Below are 15,025 nucleotides of genomic sequence, written 5' to 3'. Positions count from 1 at the left end.
TTTATTTAAAATAAAAATGAGAATTATATTTATGTTAATTAATTTATATTTTTTTGGTACTATTAACTCACAAATAGAACATGGAGAAGAAAATGCAATGTCAAAAGAAAGTGCTAAATTAATTACTTATGCAATGGATTTAATGATTGATAATATATCTTCTGGAGAATTACCTAAAGGTCAAAGTATGAATTTTCAATTTACATTAGAAGATGATATTTATGGAAAATTAAATATTTTTACTGAAATGTGGATTTATGGTTCAAAAGGAAAATCTTTTCCTTTATGTGTAGCTGATCAAGAGGATCCTGAATATGATGATGGAGATAATGTTAAAAGATATTTAACTGCCTTATTAAGATCCCATCGAAATACTTTAGAAAGATTATGTGCATCATTTTTTACTATGGTACTCGAGTATTATGCTATTCAATATACTATTACAAATTACAAAAATCATAATCCCCAATTACTATTTCCTAAACTAAATTCCTTAAATGTTTGTAAAATTTATCTTACTACATTAATAAGTATTATGCCCTATTATTACTTGAAGTCTACTGAATTCTTAGTATCACCAAATCAAAAAGCAATTTTATATTTACATATAAATTGTAGATTAGTACTTTATATTTATAATATTGAAAAATGGTCTAAGAAAGGATACGAAAATGATAGTGGATGTCAATTAAGAATACAACTAGATGGAAATTTAGTATTTTATTCTGGAAACAAAATAGCTATATGGTCTCCAAATACATATTGCAAATATAAAAATTGCATGATGAACACATTTTTATCACTTCAAAATAGCTGTAATTTAGTATTATATGAATCTACCCAACACAGATTCTCAAAATATCCAGTTATCAAAAGAATGTGGGGAACAGATGTAAAATCTTGCTAACTATAAAAGTTTAATTTACATTAAGATGCAATGGTTGTATAGAAAGTTTGAGAAACAATAATAATTCTGCAAAATCTTTGTGCCTTCCCAATAATCTTTCTATCAATTAATTTGATACATCAAGTGTGTACTTGGTGAGAACGTGAGATCCAGGACCCCAGGATGGACGAGCAAGAGTGGTGGAGTTTATGGTCATTCTGCATAACGTAACTTCCTTTCATCTCGTGTGTATTCTCTGCAAAGTTTGGATTCCAATAGAGAGAGAACAAATGATCGACAATTCCATACCTGGTCTTACCTGGCTTGCTCTACATAATTTTTAACTTCTCTAGTTTGGATTCCAATTCATACCTGCGCTTGCTTTACATAAATCTCGTTCTCTGGTCTTTGCTTGAAGAAAACCAGCTTACTCTCACTTACTTTCGACCTCGATGGATAGGAAGAGTCTGTCGTATCGTTCTCAATCTCGGCCTCCGGAACGTAGGGAAAGAATGAGGCGACACACTCCTCGTTCATCGCCACAGTTTCGCCTGAGAAAAGGACATGGAAACATGTGGATGATTTGAAGAAGCGATTTCTATTATCCCGTTACCTGAGGAACCTGGAGATCTTCAGCTCACCTTCAAGCTCGACGAAGCTCGAAAACGCTTTGCAAAGCCGCCGAGATGCTCACTGCTCCCTCTTGCTCACTGCCCGGTAAAATGACTTGTAGACCTTCTTGTCCGGCGCGCAGCCACTGTCCATCATGTCCTGAAGCAAGTCCCATGCCTCGCCCAAGCTCGACCTCTTGCAAAGCTCGTTGATGAGAGCACCATACGCAGGAGCATCTTGCACCAGGCCCATCTTCACCATGTCCTGGAACACATCCTTCGCCTCGCTCAGGCGGCCAGCCTTGCCGAGAGCGGAGATGACGCTCGTGTAAGTCATGTGGTTTGGAATGACGCCGTTGTCGATCATCTCCGTCAGAAGATCCAGCACCTTTTCCACCTCCCTCGCCTTTGCAGCTCCGTGGATGAGAATGCTGTAACTCTTGGCGGAGGGAACGATGCCATCCTTCTCTTGCATCTCCCGAAAGACCTCGGTGGCATGCTCCAGCCTCCTCATCTTGCAAAGCCCGCCGACCAGAATGTTGTAGATCACTGGATTGGGACGCACGCCTTTGGAGAGCATCACCTCGTAAGTTTTGAGAGCCTCTTCCATGTTGCACTCCCGGAAGTAGCCGTCCATGAGCATGCCATAGACGATAGGCTCCATCTTCACGCCAGTCCCGTGCATCAGCGCAGCGAACTTCGACGCGGCCCGCATGTTGCCTTGCTTGCAGAAGCAGTGGACGATCGTCGAGTAAGTCTGACCGTCTGGAGCGAGGCCTTTCTCGACCATGGTGTTGAAGATGTTGAGAGCCTCGTCGCTTCTGCCGGTGTCGTAGAGCACGCCAATGAGCCTGCTGTAGAAGATCACGTCCGGATCACACTCGAGGTCATTCACAAGCTTCAGAGCCTCGTCCACCCGTCCTTCGGCCACATAAGCCGTCGCCAGCGACGTCCATATGTGGATCCCCGGTTCGCAGTTCTTGCTCTTCATCTCCCGGATGACCTCGAGAGCCTTGTCCGTCCCCCTGTTCTTGCAGAGCGAGTCGACCATCGTGCTGTACATGGTTATGGTTGGCTCGATCCCACTAGAACGCAAAAGCTTCCATGCGTCGTCCACCTTGTCGGCCTTGCAAAACGCATCGATCAAGCTCGAGTATACGATGGCGTCCGGCTTGAGATTCTTGCGTAGCATCTCCTCAAAGTAGTCGCAAGCCAGTGGCAGCTGCTTGGCCTTGGACAGCCCCGAGATCATGATGGTGTACGTTCTCAAGTCTGGCGAGTGGCCCCTGGAGCGCATCTCCTGGAATAACTTCGCCGCCACCTCTGGAGAGCCAGCTTTGAAGAGCCCATCCATCACGGTCATGTAGTTGCAAGCATCCGGGCTTCCTCCATCGGCTACCATCGCCCGAAGAAGCTCCAAGGCCTGCTCGGACCGCCTGGAAGCCACCAGGCTAGTGATCAAAGTGTTATACGAGATCTCGTCCCGGCAGTCCTCGGGAATGGAGTGAAAGTAACTCACAGCCTCGTCTATCCGGTCATTGCCACACAGCGCCTTGATCACTATCCCGTGTGTGACGGTGTTCTTGGCAATCCCGTGCGTTTTCATCTCTTCCAGCAACGCATAGGCCGCGGAAAACTCTCCTTTCAAGCAGTAGGCATTGATCATGGCATTGTACGCATAGATATCGGCCTTCTTCTCAACAATGCCCTTGAAAATCTCGCGGGCCTGCTCGATCTGTCCCCCCCGAATCGTCGCGAAGAGCAGCGCATTGCGAGTGAGATTGTTGTGGCTGAAGTGCGGCCTGGTAGCAGCCCAATCAAAGAGCTGCTTCGCAAGCTCCGCGGATTTCACCTCGCGAAGGACGACACGCAGCGTGTCCTTGGTGATGATAACGCCGGGATCGTACCTCGAGTTGAGGAGCGCCGCGAGATCGCTGCCGCCGCTGCTGCCGGGCGCATTGTCGAGGATGCCGAGCAGGGACTGGACGTGGCCCGGATTGGAATACGGGTAGGAGACGCGGAATGGCGAGCGGCATTGCCGCCATTGCCGGATCATTGGAGCTCAAAACCAAGAACCCTAAAACCCATACCGTCGCGGACAGGAGTCGAAACTCCGACACGATGATTTGTACGTGCCCGGATTCGAACGCGCGATCTTATCATTGTCGATGCCCGGATTCGAACTTATAACTGTTTTCGTCGTAATCAAGAGTTCTCTTCGTCTTGGATTCTCTTCGCGTCTTCGTCCCTGTTCACCTCGAGAAGGCCATGGATCATAGTTCTCCGAGTCGATCTATCCGGCGACAATCCATCGCTCCTCATTTGCTGGAAGAGATCGAAAGCTTCGTCCACTCTGCTAGCTCGGCAAAGCCTGTCGACGAGAGTAGCGTACGTCACCATGTCCGGGACGCAGCCTCGCTCGGCCATGCCACGGAAGAGCTCCAGCCCCGTGTCGATCCGCCCGGCGTCGCACAGCCCATTGATGAGAATGCTGAAAGTCACCACGTCCGGGATCCGGCCCGCTCGGATCATCCGCTCGAGGAACTCGTACGCCTCGTCGATCTTGCCAGCTTTGCAGAGCCCGTCGATGAGCGCCGAGTAAGCTATGACGTGAGGAGCCACCACCTCGTCCCGCGCCATCTTTTCGAAGTATCCCAGCGCCTCGGTCACTCTCCCGGCCTTGCACAGTCCGTCGACGATGGAGCTGTAAGTGATGGCGTTGGGAGCGCAGCCTCGAGCAGCCATGTAGTCGAGGATCTCCACAGCCTCGTCGAAGCGGCCGCTCCGGCAAAGCCCGTGGCACAGCGTGGTGTAAGTCACAACGCTGGGATGGAACCCGGCCTCGAGCATCTCGCGGAGTAAACCGACGGCCTCCCGCAGCCTCTGCCGCTTGAAGAATCCATCGATGAGAGTGTTGTAAGTCACCGCGTCCGGCAAGCACCCGGCGTCCCTCATCTGCCTGAGAACCACGACCGCGTCCTCCATTCTCCCGACTTTGAGCAGCCCGTCCACGACCGTGGAGTAAGTCACCGTGTTTGCGCGGCAGCCCAGCTCCACCATCTTCGCCAGGAGCTGCAACGCCTCGTCCATCTTCGCCATCTTCGACAGCCCGTCGATCAAGGTGCTGTAAGTGACAACGTTCGGCCGGCACCCCCTCTCCAGAGCCCGCTTGAAAACGTTGTGCGCGTCGAGTATCCGCTGCTCCTTGCACAGCCCGTCGAGCACCGAGTTGAAAGTGATCACGTCCGGTGAAAGCCCCGACTCGATCATGAACTCGAGCATCCCGAGCGCGTCTCTCACCATGCCCGACTTGGACAGCCCCGTAACCAGCGTGTTGTAAGTCACCAGCGTCGGCCGGCACACTTGCACCATCTTCTCGAACTGGACCAGAGCCTCTCCAAACATCCCCGCGTTGAAGAAACCATTGAGCAGGACGTTGTACATCTGAGCAGTCGGGGGCTTGTCCGTGTTCCTGGCCCAATACTCCTCCATAAGTTCCACACAAGCTCGCATCTCCCCGGCTCTCGAGTAACCCGTCATGAGCGTGGTGAAAGTCACCACGTCCGGAAAGCAGTCGTGGAGCATCTGCTCGTCCATCATCTGTCTCGCCTCGGCGTGCCTCTTTTCCCTCACGAACACGCTCAGCAGGACGTTCCAGGTGTAAGTGTTGTGCCTGAAACCGGCCTTCCTCCTCGCCCACTGGAAGAAGAACCACGCACTGTCCGGCTCCTGGATGTTCTTGAGCACCACTCCCACCAAGCTGTTGCTGGGAGTACCTTGGAACCATCTCAGCGCCGCCTCTATGCTCTCCATCGAAGTGCCCGACCTGGAAACTGTCTCAGCGATGGAGATCGCGAACAGTGTCTCCTTCTTCGGCTTGCTGCTACTGTTGCTGGTACTGCTGCTGCAAAGGCCACTCAAGGGCTGTGTGTGTGATTCTCTCACCGCTACGATCGCGAAAGGAAGTCTACTACTCCTTGGTCGCTGGAAATGGGGTCGCAGCTTAGAGAACCATCTCCATTTAGAGACAGCAAAATGCAGGCGGGAGAAGATCATTGTCCATGCCACGCGCCTTAGACCCTAAACCCTGAGAAACATACATCAAGAACAAAGAAAAATAAACCATGGAAGTGTTCTTACTTGTGCTTCGAGAAAAATGAGCGGAAAAAAAGAGATTTTTTCACTGCAAAAGCACTCTAATCAGTATCTTTCGATGCGAGAATGATCAAACCTGTGAGCTCAAGAGGTGCGAGGCGAATTCCCGGTGTTCTCTGGCGGCTCCTGCTTTCCAGAGCCCGTCAAGCACCGCACGGCACGTAGCAGCACCCGGGACGAATCCTCTTGCCATCATCAGCTTCGCCATCCCGTAAGCCAGGACAGCTCGCCCGTTTCTCGCAAACCCGGAGACGAGGAAGTCCACTTCGGGCGAATGAATCGGCCATGAGGATGAGCTCCTCCACTCTCTTTCGAGCATTTGCTCGAAACACTGCTCGAGTCTACGGCTGTCACCGGCTTTGCAGAGTCCTTCCAGCAGGAACGCGTACGTGAACCTGTTAGGAGAGATCCCCTCCACCGCCACCATCCTCTCGTAGACTTCCCAGGCCTGGTTCACTCGCCCAGCGTGGCAAAGTCCCTGGATGAGAGTGCTGAAAGTGACCACGTTGGGAGAGCAGCCTTCCGTCCGCCGCATGAGCTCGACATGCTTGTAAGCTTCTGGAATCCTCCGCAGCTTGCACAGTCCCTTCAGCAAGATGTTGTAAGTGATCACGTCGGCCGAGCACCCGGACTCCTTCATCACGTCAAAAAGCTCGAATGCCTCGTCAACTCTGCGAGCCTGGCACAGCCCGTTCATCAGCGAGTTGAAGCAGACCACGTTCGGCACGCAAGGCATGGCTTTGAGCAGCTGGATCGCTTCCTCGAGCCTGTGAGCCTGGCATAGCCCGTGAAGAAGAGAGCTAAACGCAAACATGCCTGCCTGCGAGCTTTTGTCTCTTAAGAGGCCAAGCGCTATATCGAGCTTTCCTGCTTTGCAAAGGCCGTCGATGAGAGCGTCATAAGTCACAGTATTTGGAGAAACTCCCGTTTGTGGCATCGAGTCGAAGACTTCAGAAGCCCCGGTCAAGTTTCCTGCCTTGGACAGACCGTCCACCGCGATGGTGAACGTGAAAACAGTCGGAGACGAGAGGCTCTCGGCCAGAAGCTGCAATACCATTCCAGCTGCCTCTAGCCTCCCTGCTTTGTAGAGTCCATCGACCATTGTGTTGTAAGTGACCGCGTCCGGAGTGAAACCGATCAGCAGTACCTGTTGGAAGAAGAACCACGCCTCATCCACTCGGCCTAGCTCGCACAGAGCATGCAGCAAAACCGTGTGAATCTCCACGTCTGGAACGAAGCCTCTGTCCACCATCTCATCCACCACTCTAAAAGCTGCTTCGATCTCTCCTTCTTTGCAGAGGCCTTTGATGATCAAGCCGAAAGTAATCAGCTCCGGAGGACATCCGTTTGCTGCCATCTGTTCGAGAAGAGAGAACGCTTCCTTTGAACGACCCTGGCCGAGGAGAGCATTCACCAAAGTATTGTAGGTGACCGCATTGGGAGCACAGCCTCGTCCTGCCATCTCTTCCAGGAGTTTGCAACCTTTGTCAACCTCGTGGTCTCTACAGAGCCCGTCGATGAGAGTGCTGTACGTGACGACTGTTGGCCGAAACCCGAAGTGGATCGCCTTTCTAAAGGCAGTGAAGGCATCACAAACTCTCCCGGTCTTGCACAGCCCGTTGATAAGAACATTGTAAGTCACCATAGTCGGCATGCATTTCGTCTCTGCCTCTAGCTGCTTCACAACTTCCAGCCCGGAGTCCACGGATCCTGCTCTACACAAGCAGTGTAGAAACGTCGTGACCACCACGACGTCCAAGTGCGTAGAGAAGTCCCACATATCTCTATAGCACTTCCATGCCGCCGAGAGCATTCCTGCCGAGCACAGCCCCTGGAGCAAGCTCAGATACGTCTGTGAGTTCTCACGAACACCCGAGTTCCTCATCCGGTGGAACAGCTCCAAGGCCCCAGCAGCATCGCCACCAGAGCACAAGCCGCGGATCAAGATGTTGTAAGTGACAACATTCTTGAGCACTGCCTTGAACTCTGCCTCTAGCAGTTCTGTTGCCTCTCCGATCCTCCCTGCTCGAACAGTAGCTTCCAGCAGCGCATTGCACGTATCCAAAGTGTGTGAAAAGCCCACTTGCTGCTTCGCCCAGTGGAAGAAATGCTTCGCGGAGTCTGGATCAACACTTCTCATCACCGAGGCCACCAGAGAGCCATCCAATCCTCCCTTTCTCCCCAGGGCCTCGTCCAGCAGCTTCCCTTCCTGTAGTGCCGCGACCAAACGTCGCTCCAAGCTCCGAGCGGGAGAAGAAAACAGTCGAACCAACTGTCGCCATACCACAACCATCCGCCATAGCCACCACGAGCTATGGACTCGCGCATTCGCATATTCCACTGCATCTTGGGCCTGTTAAAGCAGTAACGAAGCTCCGACGACGACGAGGAATGCGTCCGTGGACGTCCCTCATATGGCTCCGGAAGAGGAAATGGGCATCCTGGATGCTAACGTCGATGGAGATCGTTGCAAGTGAAAACCTGTTCGATTTTCCCAGGCTCCCGAGGACAAGAATTTCGCCTTGTAGAAACAGAGATTTCTCAATGGCGAGTATCTCGGCCTGGCTCTAGCAGCCGATGGAGAGATACCTGGCGCATTGGCGATCCTCTGCCCGATCCCATAAACCCTAAAAATGCTATTTGAATCATAGAATTTTTTTCCAAGTACGAAGACGTGACACGGTCGAATCTCAGCGAAAAAAAAATAGGGTCCCTCTTCATGGGTTCGAACCCCGGATCGGCTCTTAGTTTCCAAACAACTAGAAGCGCAAAACCATGGTGACAAACTCCAGCCTGGGGTAGAAGGTTTGGTGGCACTGTTTCGCGAGGATCCCACACCACCAGGTCGACGGTAATGGACCGTGGTTGTAGCGTAGCAAAGCACGCCACCGCTGGCTCCAACAAGAACTCCCTCGGGATTTGCTGGGCAGTCAAGAGCTTCCTGTCTGTTCCATGCTTGCGCGGATCCAAAACAAACGTACCCTCTTCGGAGCCGCAGACGAAAAACGATGGCGACTTCCTCTGGAACTTTTCATGCCTGGAGATGAAGAGCTGGCCGCTTGTGGCAGCCTTCCAGGATCTACACACGGACCTCAGCCGCAGCACTTCTTCCAGCGGTAGTCTGGCCAGGATCTCGAGAACAACCACCACCTCCGGAAGCATCGTTCATACCCTTAAGCGTGAGCTCGCCCTTTTCAAGTTGTCACGAAGTATGGACGACGAGGAGGGGGATGATCCGTCCTAGTCCGATCGACCAGCTCAGCTAGATGTCTCTCCGGTGGAAATCCCATCTCGATCATCTCGTGATACATGATCAAGGCATCGCTGTATCTCCCAGTGCGGCAGAACCCAGTGACGAGAGCTGTGTAAGTTGCGAGCGTCGGAGCACAGCCACTGTCAAGCATTCGGTCGTGCAGCTTCTTTGCGTCGTCGATCCTCGTTATCTTGCAGTAGCCAGCAAGCATCGTGTTGAAGAGCACCGAGTCCGGCTTGCAAGTCTTTCCGATGCTCTCAAACAGCTCGTGAGCCTCGTCGATTCTCGACTCCTTGCACAGCTTCTGGATCACCGTCGTGAACGTGACGGCGTCCGGGAGGAGAGACCTGCCCTCCATCTCTTTCGCCAGCTTCACAGCATCTCCCAGCCGATCCACTTTGCAAAACCTGTCGATGAGAACTGTGTAGGTGATCACGTTGGGATCGCAAACGTTCCCAACTCCCATCTTCCTGAAAATCTCCATCGCCTTGTCCTCGCAACCCGACTTGCAGAGCCCGTCCAGGAGAGTGTTGTAAGTTACAACGTCGGGCGAGCAGCCGGTGTCCAGCATTTCTTCATACAGCTCGTAAGCCTTCTCCCCTCTGTTGGATAAGTTGAGACCGTTTATGAGAGCGCTGTACGTGAACATGTCCGGCTTCAAGTGTGGCTCTCTCACCATGTCGTCGTAGAGCGTCAAAGCGTTCTCAATCCTTCCACACTTGCAAAGCCCGTCGATCATGGTGTTGTAAGTCACCACAGTCGGGTGGCATCCTTTCGCCCTGGCCTCCTCGAACAAGTCATAAGCTTCCTTCACCCGGCGCTGCTTGCCAAGCCCATCGATCAGAGCACCATACGTGACCACGTCCGGGTAGATAGCCTTGTCCACCATCTGCTTGAAGAGCGTGATGGCCTTGTCCACCTTGCGGCTCTTGCAAAGGCCATCGATCATGATGGTGTACGAGATGAGGTTCGGCGAGAAAATCCCACTCATGTCCTTGAAAACCTCCCAGGCCATGGAGATCTTTCCCCCGGAGCACAGCCCTCGAAGAACAATGTTGTGAGACCTCAGGACCGCAATGCCGGAGTCCTTCATCTCTCCAAACAGCGCCAGCGCCTTCTTCACGTCGCCAGCCTTGAAGAAACCATTCATGAGCGTGTTGTAAGACACCTCGTCCGGCTCGAAGACGTTCTTCATGTGGCTCTGGAAGAAGAGATGCGCGTCCTCGACGCGCCGGGCCTTCACGTAGACGCTGAGGAGATTGTTGCAAGTAAACCTGTTGTGCGTGAACTTGGATTGCTTCCCGGCCCACTGGAACACCTCCCAGGCGGTGTTTGGATCCGGAATCCGGTGGATCACCTTGCCGACGAGGTCAGGGACTAGAATATCGCCATACAGACCCAGGGATTTCTCGATTCCTTCCCCGGCTCGCTTGGAATCCATCACCTGTCGCAGGATTATCTCGGCCAGGCGCTCAATCTCTGCCGGGGGGAGCGGGCGATGCGACATTGCGATATTGGAGAGATACCTGGCGCGCGCATTGGCGATCGCGGCGCCTCCGCCCGCCCATAGCCCGCGCATTGCATAAACCCTAAATCCTCACATTATTTTATTTAGGGCTTTGGGCTCCTCACTTTCTTGCGAAGAGCATGAAGCTCTTCATCGAGGTGGAGGTCGGCCCCGATGAGATCCCCCTCGCGACGGAGCTCTTCAAGACGCTCAGGTAGGCGCTCTTTTCTCGCGCTCCAAGCGATCCTACAATGGATTTTTCTCATGGCCAGGCTCCTCACCGATCACGTCAAGACCCGGGATCTCAAGAAGCTCTTCACGCCGCTGATATTACGGCTCAAAGATTCCAGCGAGCTGGATCGCGTCGCTTCTGAGATCACGCTTGTGCTCACGGAGCTAGAATCATCAGAACTGGTAAGCTTTTCTTCCTTTTCGAGAAGATGATACGAAAGAGAGAAGAAAACTCACTTTTCTTCACAGGTCTTTGACGAATTGATTGGAGCCTTTGAAGATGTAGTCTTTAGCCGGGAAATGGTGATGCGCCAAGAATCCGTGGTGCCATACATGCTACTGTTTCCAAGGTTCTTCGGTGTCTCAACTTGTTTCTCTTTTTCTTACTGTTCTCTCGGGCTTTTTTTCTCCAGGCTACCAGAGCGTTTGATAGTGAGGATGAAAGAGACATTCATCCCAAAGGTATATTTCTGCTAGATTTTTTGGCTGGCGGGGCTTAATCTCTTTTCACTCAAGGTTTTGAAGCACCTCACCTTGAAGCGATCCATCGATGCGAGTCGAATGGAGTTCTTCTCCTACGCTGAAGCATTTGCTTCTATAGTTCAAATGGAGTTTGTCCCTCTCGTTGGTACTTCTGACCGAGCTAGCATCCAACTGCATGTGGCTAACTCTGTATGCTTTCTTGGTTTCCAGGAGCCGTTCAATCCATCGTTCAACTTCTTCGCAAGCAAGAGACCCGATGTGCAGCGGTAACAATGTTGGGGAAGACTGTGGAGCTTTGCCTACAACAGGTAGAATTAACATATGAGAAATCCAGGTTTTAACATTTCTTCCCTTTCGTTCTAGCTGAATGAGAAGTGTGATCTTACGACACTCTCGGACTTGCGGGCTGCTGTTCACAACGTCACCGAGGGGCATTTTGTGTAAGGCATGGAGGGAACGTAAAAGCTTTTCTGACTTTAGCAACGTTTTCTGTGACAGATACGACATAAATTACATTGAGGAAAGCATGGGATGGAATCTCAGTCCTACCTCGGTTGTGACTTCGCCGAGGCCGGTCCATGAAACTCCAGTGACACAGTCAGGTAAGAGCACTTAAAAGTTCTTGTTATAATCTCTTGAATATAGTTTCAGGGCTTCATGCTGTGGACTCCTTTCATGGACACAAAAACACTGTTTTCACCATGGCTTATGGTAAGGTCATCATCTTTGTGCAATTACTAAGTGTGTACATCACTAGACAGCAGGCGAGACCAGCTACTGACTGGTGCCAAAGACGGGTCCCTCATTGTTTGGTCTTGTGACGGACAAGTAAACTCACCTTTTGCTCTTGTTTCTGATCGTATAAACTTACGCTGTTTGTCACTGCAGCTTTTGAATCATATAGAAATGCCGCACCACTATGCGTGCTCCATGGACGTTCAAGTATCCTCCCAATCGCTCCTTGTTTGTGGTGTTGCAAGAGAGGGTGCACTTCCAAATCGAAGATTACCTCCTCCGTGCATTTTTCGCTATGGAGCCGGAGGAGTAGGGGGTCTAGGCTGGAAAGAGAAAGGATGTCTTCCAAGAGAAACGACAACTTTGATAGCGTGCATTAAGGTACTTTGGTATTTCATTCTCTTATAAATCTGCTGACTTGTTCCAACAGGCATTAGGAGCCCTGGAGCCGTCTTTTATTACGGGAGAAACCACAAAATCAGGACCAAGTGATGTTTGTGAGCAAAAGGTCTGCTACTACGATCTTCAGTCCTCAACTTCCTTCACGAATTTGAAGCCTCTAAGGCAGTACGTGGAGCATGAGGTAGATCTCAACTCGTACTTACGGTTTCTAAGTTGTGTTTCTTTTTTATCAGGACCTGATAACTTGTTTATCTCTATTCCCTCCAAACCCAAACATCTTCATGTCGGCCTCGAGAGACTGCACAATCCGCGTCTGGGACCGTCGTGCCGATCGCTGTACAGGTACGAGACATTCTTTTCTCTCGTCTCAAGCGTGCTTCTTTGACGAGCCTTTCACAGGTATGTTTGGAGCTCTGCGAAGCACAGGCCGGTTGCAAGCCCACGACGCGATGATTACGTGCCTGGATGCAACCGACGCAAACATGATCGTGTCTGCGAGCATGGACAAGTTTATCCACCGCTGGGACTACCGGACGCTGTCGAACCAGGTAAGCGTTGCTGCTAGTTCCTCGTTTTCGGCATAGCTCATACGTTTGGTTTTTCCAGGCTTCGAGCGTTCCCGTCTCGTCCATGCAAATCGACGACAGTGGCATCCTCAAGCTAGCTCTAAAGCCAGGCACGGGGACCGCCGCGATAAGCACTCTTCGTGGGCTTTACTTTGCGGACTTCTTCATGCCTCGGCCCTCCGCCCGACTCGCGCAGCTCTTCCCGGATGGCCGCCATGTTGGAATGTACCATGATCTCAAATGGTCCACCGCGAAGAACGTTCTTTACGCCGCTGGAGACGATACCAGGATCGATGTTTACTCGTTTCGACCATAGATAGGTAGCTTCGCATCTTCGATCGCTAACTGGAATTTTTTCCTTTTTGCCAAGAATTTGCTACGATCGTTATTCTCTGTGGTAAACTCTTACATGATTTTATCCAGTTGTGACCAACTTTTACCAACTTATCGCTATGATTTACATGATTTTATGTGTTTACCAAATTTTACCAACTTACGTTATGATACATGGAAAACCCTTCATGATTTCATCCAGAAAAATCTAGTGGCGATTCACCAAGCGATTTTACCAACTTACGTCGAGTGTCAAAGGGCTCACTGGAGGAAGGAATGTCGATGCCATGCTTTCCAAGCTAGTGGTGTTGCCACTAAAAAAATCGAACGATGCGGTGGTAGCCGAGGGATACGTTTCCAAAGGCCGGACGCTCATGGGGATCACTTTGTCGCCGTCGATCTTGGACAGGACCTCAAACTGGAGCCGCTGGATCGTCGGCCTGGTTGCCCATTCGGGTAGAGCATCATCGTCGCCATCTAGGCGCTTCTCCAGCTCGAATTCCACCTTGACGAACTTCGCTGCCGCGGCCTTGGCGCGGAGGAGGCTGAAGGAGCCCGGCCTGTGAGCGCTGGGGCCGAGCAAGAGCTTGAGCGCTTGCTCCAAGCTCCGCAAGGTTGGTCCAGACGTGTTCACGGATGGAAGCGGCCACAGCCACTGTGACTTGCCACTGCTGCTACCGCCACTCAATTCGATCTCACCTCCTGCGAGTTTGTCCAGCGCCCTGCTGCTCAGTTCCACTGCCCCCGGTGAAAGTTTCTTCACTTTGAGGCGCTCCGGCGGAGAATCCAGCTGCTCCGGGGCGGATGCCACCAGCGAAGATGGCTTCACCACTCGGAGTGATAGGATCGGCCGGTCGCTGGATCGGGATGCTTGCCTGAGCTGTTCCGAGAGTGCCAAGATGCTGGAAGCGTGATCATCACCGCTGCCAACCAGCGGCAAAGGTACCTTGAATGGCTTCGTCAGACTTATCTCTCGAGCTCCTAGTACTGTCACAGTGGCGCCATCCGCTAGCAAAACCTTTCGCAACGCTCCAGCATCCACATCGTTCTGGAAACAAGAAAGGCTTTTTTAGCGATCGATTCAAGAACGTGATGAATGCATACCGGAATTGCGAGCCGGAGGTCCTTGGCATCTTGGATCCAGAGCTCAACCGGCCCTGCGATCTTGAATGGAGCCAGCGCCGCGTCATCCCAGTGTCCAAATTCCACCATCGCCTTGTCGGTGCCGTGATTTGAGAGCTCGTCTACATAGCGCCATGTACTGATGTCCTCGGCGAGCTTGATCGGGAAAATATTTCCACCGATTTCGATGTCGAATTCGTACATCAGTGCTTGCCCCATCCTCCGGGAGTAGACCCGCGACACATTCACATCCTCGCGCTTCCATCCTAGCTGCTGGACGATTTTATCCGTCGCTTCCTGGAGGAGAGAATGGGAGAAAGAAATCAGAGATTGCTCGATCGATGGAACTTTCGATTACCAGAACAGCGCCGAGACCCTTATCGTCGGATTCCACCGCGAAAACGATCGCGAGCGAAAGCCATAGCGCGAACGAGAGCGCCAAAACAAGCCTCATGCTGTAACCTAAAACCTCCGCGTCGCTTGGGCGAATAAGAACGCGCCATGTAAGCCTCTGCACGTCATTTATCGCCACGTGGCACACTATTCTGCTGGCACGTCATTTTAAGGCCACGTTGGAAACAATCTTTTGGGAATAAGAATCTTGGAGTTGTGAGGGCCAAGTGTACGGCTACGATGCTGTATAGTGAGATTTTGGTAGCTGTCAGATTGATTTCAATTCAAACCAGTATATAAATTAGAGTTTTTGGGCTAATTGATATGCACATTTTTTATATTTCCTTT

The 15,025-nt window shown here is 51.5% G+C and overlaps 4 protein-coding genes across 6 annotated transcripts; 1 reads left to right on the top strand and 3 right to left on the bottom strand.

Moving 5' to 3' along the window:
- Positions 1-904: 904 nt before the first annotated feature.
- Positions 905-5,783, bottom strand: LOC112344620 (pentatricopeptide repeat-containing protein At5g65560-like). The gene is made up of 5 exons (XM_024669694.1): positions 5,729-5,783; positions 5,638-5,680; positions 3,708-5,584; positions 1,500-3,558; positions 905-1,437 (listed from the first exon to the last, which is right to left on the bottom strand). Exons 3-4 carry the CDS (start codon positions 5,551-5,553, stop codon positions 1,577-1,579), a joined length of 3,828 nt encoding a protein of 1,275 aa, XP_024525462.1. The 5' UTR covers positions 5,554-5,584; positions 5,638-5,680; positions 5,729-5,783; the 3' UTR covers positions 905-1,437; positions 1,500-1,576.
- On the bottom strand, positions 5,704-10,496 carry LOC112344619 (pentatricopeptide repeat-containing protein At1g06710, mitochondrial-like). Its single transcript, XM_024669693.1, has 3 exons — positions 8,850-10,496; positions 8,242-8,802; positions 5,704-8,005 (listed from the first exon to the last, which is right to left on the bottom strand). Exons 1-3 carry the CDS (start codon positions 10,482-10,484, stop codon positions 5,723-5,725), a joined length of 4,479 nt encoding a protein of 1,492 aa, XP_024525461.1. The 5' UTR covers positions 10,485-10,496; the 3' UTR covers positions 5,704-5,722.
- An 11-nt stretch (positions 10,497-10,507) lies between these two features.
- LOC9658466 lies at positions 10,508-13,272 on the top strand. Of its 3 annotated transcripts, XM_024669470.1 has the most exons (15): positions 10,508-10,626; positions 10,685-10,826; positions 10,893-10,993; positions 11,057-11,105; positions 11,160-11,271; positions 11,337-11,434; positions 11,490-11,566; positions 11,625-11,728; positions 11,772-11,837; positions 11,884-11,954; positions 12,015-12,242; positions 12,292-12,444; positions 12,497-12,605; positions 12,663-12,811; positions 12,870-13,272. In XM_024669470.1, the coding sequence occupies exons 1-15, from the start codon at positions 10,553-10,555 to the stop codon at positions 13,143-13,145; spliced, it is 1,809 nt and encodes a 602-aa protein (XP_024525238.1). In that variant the 5' UTR covers positions 10,508-10,552; the 3' UTR covers positions 13,146-13,272. The 3 variants fall into 3 exon arrangements, with proteins under 3 accessions (XP_024525238.1, XP_024525237.1, XP_024525236.1); XM_024669469.1 differs by having other exon boundaries at positions 11,778-11,837; positions 11,884-12,242; XM_024669468.1 differs by having other exon boundaries at positions 11,884-12,242.
- Positions 13,273-13,369: 97 nt separating this feature from the next.
- Positions 13,370-14,774, bottom strand: LOC9658465. Its single transcript, XM_024669471.1, has 3 exons — positions 14,643-14,774; positions 14,267-14,581; positions 13,370-14,210 (listed from the first exon to the last, which is right to left on the bottom strand). Exons 1-3 carry the CDS (start codon positions 14,736-14,738, stop codon positions 13,395-13,397), a joined length of 1,227 nt encoding a protein of 408 aa, XP_024525239.1. The 5' UTR covers positions 14,739-14,774; the 3' UTR covers positions 13,370-13,394.
- Positions 14,775-15,025: the final 251 nt, after the last annotated feature.

This window comes from Selaginella moellendorffii, unplaced genomic scaffold (assembly GCF_000143415.4).
Source record: "Selaginella moellendorffii unplaced genomic scaffold, v1.0 SELMOscaffold_5, whole genome shotgun sequence".
In the NCBI taxonomy this organism is placed as follows: Eukaryota; Viridiplantae; Streptophyta; class Lycopodiopsida; order Selaginellales; family Selaginellaceae; genus Selaginella; species Selaginella moellendorffii.
The sequence above is the reverse complement of the archived record's forward strand: the minus strand, read 5'-3'. Positions and strand labels throughout refer to the sequence as shown.

Excerpts from the sequence above, each read along its gene's own strand:
- LOC112344619 (XM_024669693.1), bottom strand. The coding sequence starts at position 10,484 with ATGCGCGGGCTATGGGCGGGCGGAGGCGCCGCGATCGCCAATGCGCGC. Across the intron at positions 8,803-8,849 it reads GTCCATACTTCGTGACAACT|GTGGTGGTTGTTCTCGAGAT; the intron begins TGAAAAGGGCGA and ends ATGCTTCCGGAG. Across the intron at positions 8,006-8,241 it reads GAGGATCGCCAATGCGCCAG|GCCCAAGATGCAGTGGAATA; the intron begins GTATCTCTCCAT and ends CTGCTTTAACAG.
- LOC9658466 (XM_024669468.1), top strand. The coding sequence starts at position 10,553 with ATGAAGCTCTTCATCGAGGTGGAGGTCGGCCCCGATGAGATCCCCCTC. Across the intron at positions 11,435-11,489 it reads TGGAGCTTTGCCTACAACAG|CTGAATGAGAAGTGTGATCT; the intron begins GTAGAATTAACA and ends CTTTCGTTCTAG. Across the intron at positions 12,606-12,662 it reads TCGTGCCGATCGCTGTACAG|GTATGTTTGGAGCTCTGCGA; the intron begins GTACGAGACATT and ends AGCCTTTCACAG.
- LOC112344620 (XM_024669694.1), bottom strand. The coding sequence starts at position 5,553 with ATGATCTTCTCCCGCCTGCATTTTGCTGTCTCTAAATGGAGATGGTTC. Across the intron at positions 3,559-3,707 it reads AATCCAAGACGAAGAGAACT|CTCCAATGATCCGGCAATGG; the intron begins CTTGATTACGAC and ends CTTGGTTTTGAG.
- LOC9658465 (XM_024669471.1), bottom strand. The coding sequence starts at position 14,738 with ATGAGGCTTGTTTTGGCGCTCTCGTTCGCGCTATGGCTTTCGCTCGCG. Across the intron at positions 14,582-14,642 it reads AGGGTCTCGGCGCTGTTCTG|GAAGCGACGGATAAAATCGT; the intron begins GTAATCGAAAGT and ends TCTCTCCTCCAG. Across the intron at positions 14,211-14,266 it reads ACCTCCGGCTCGCAATTCCG|AACGATGTGGATGCTGGAGC; the intron begins GTATGCATTCAT and ends TCTTGTTTCCAG.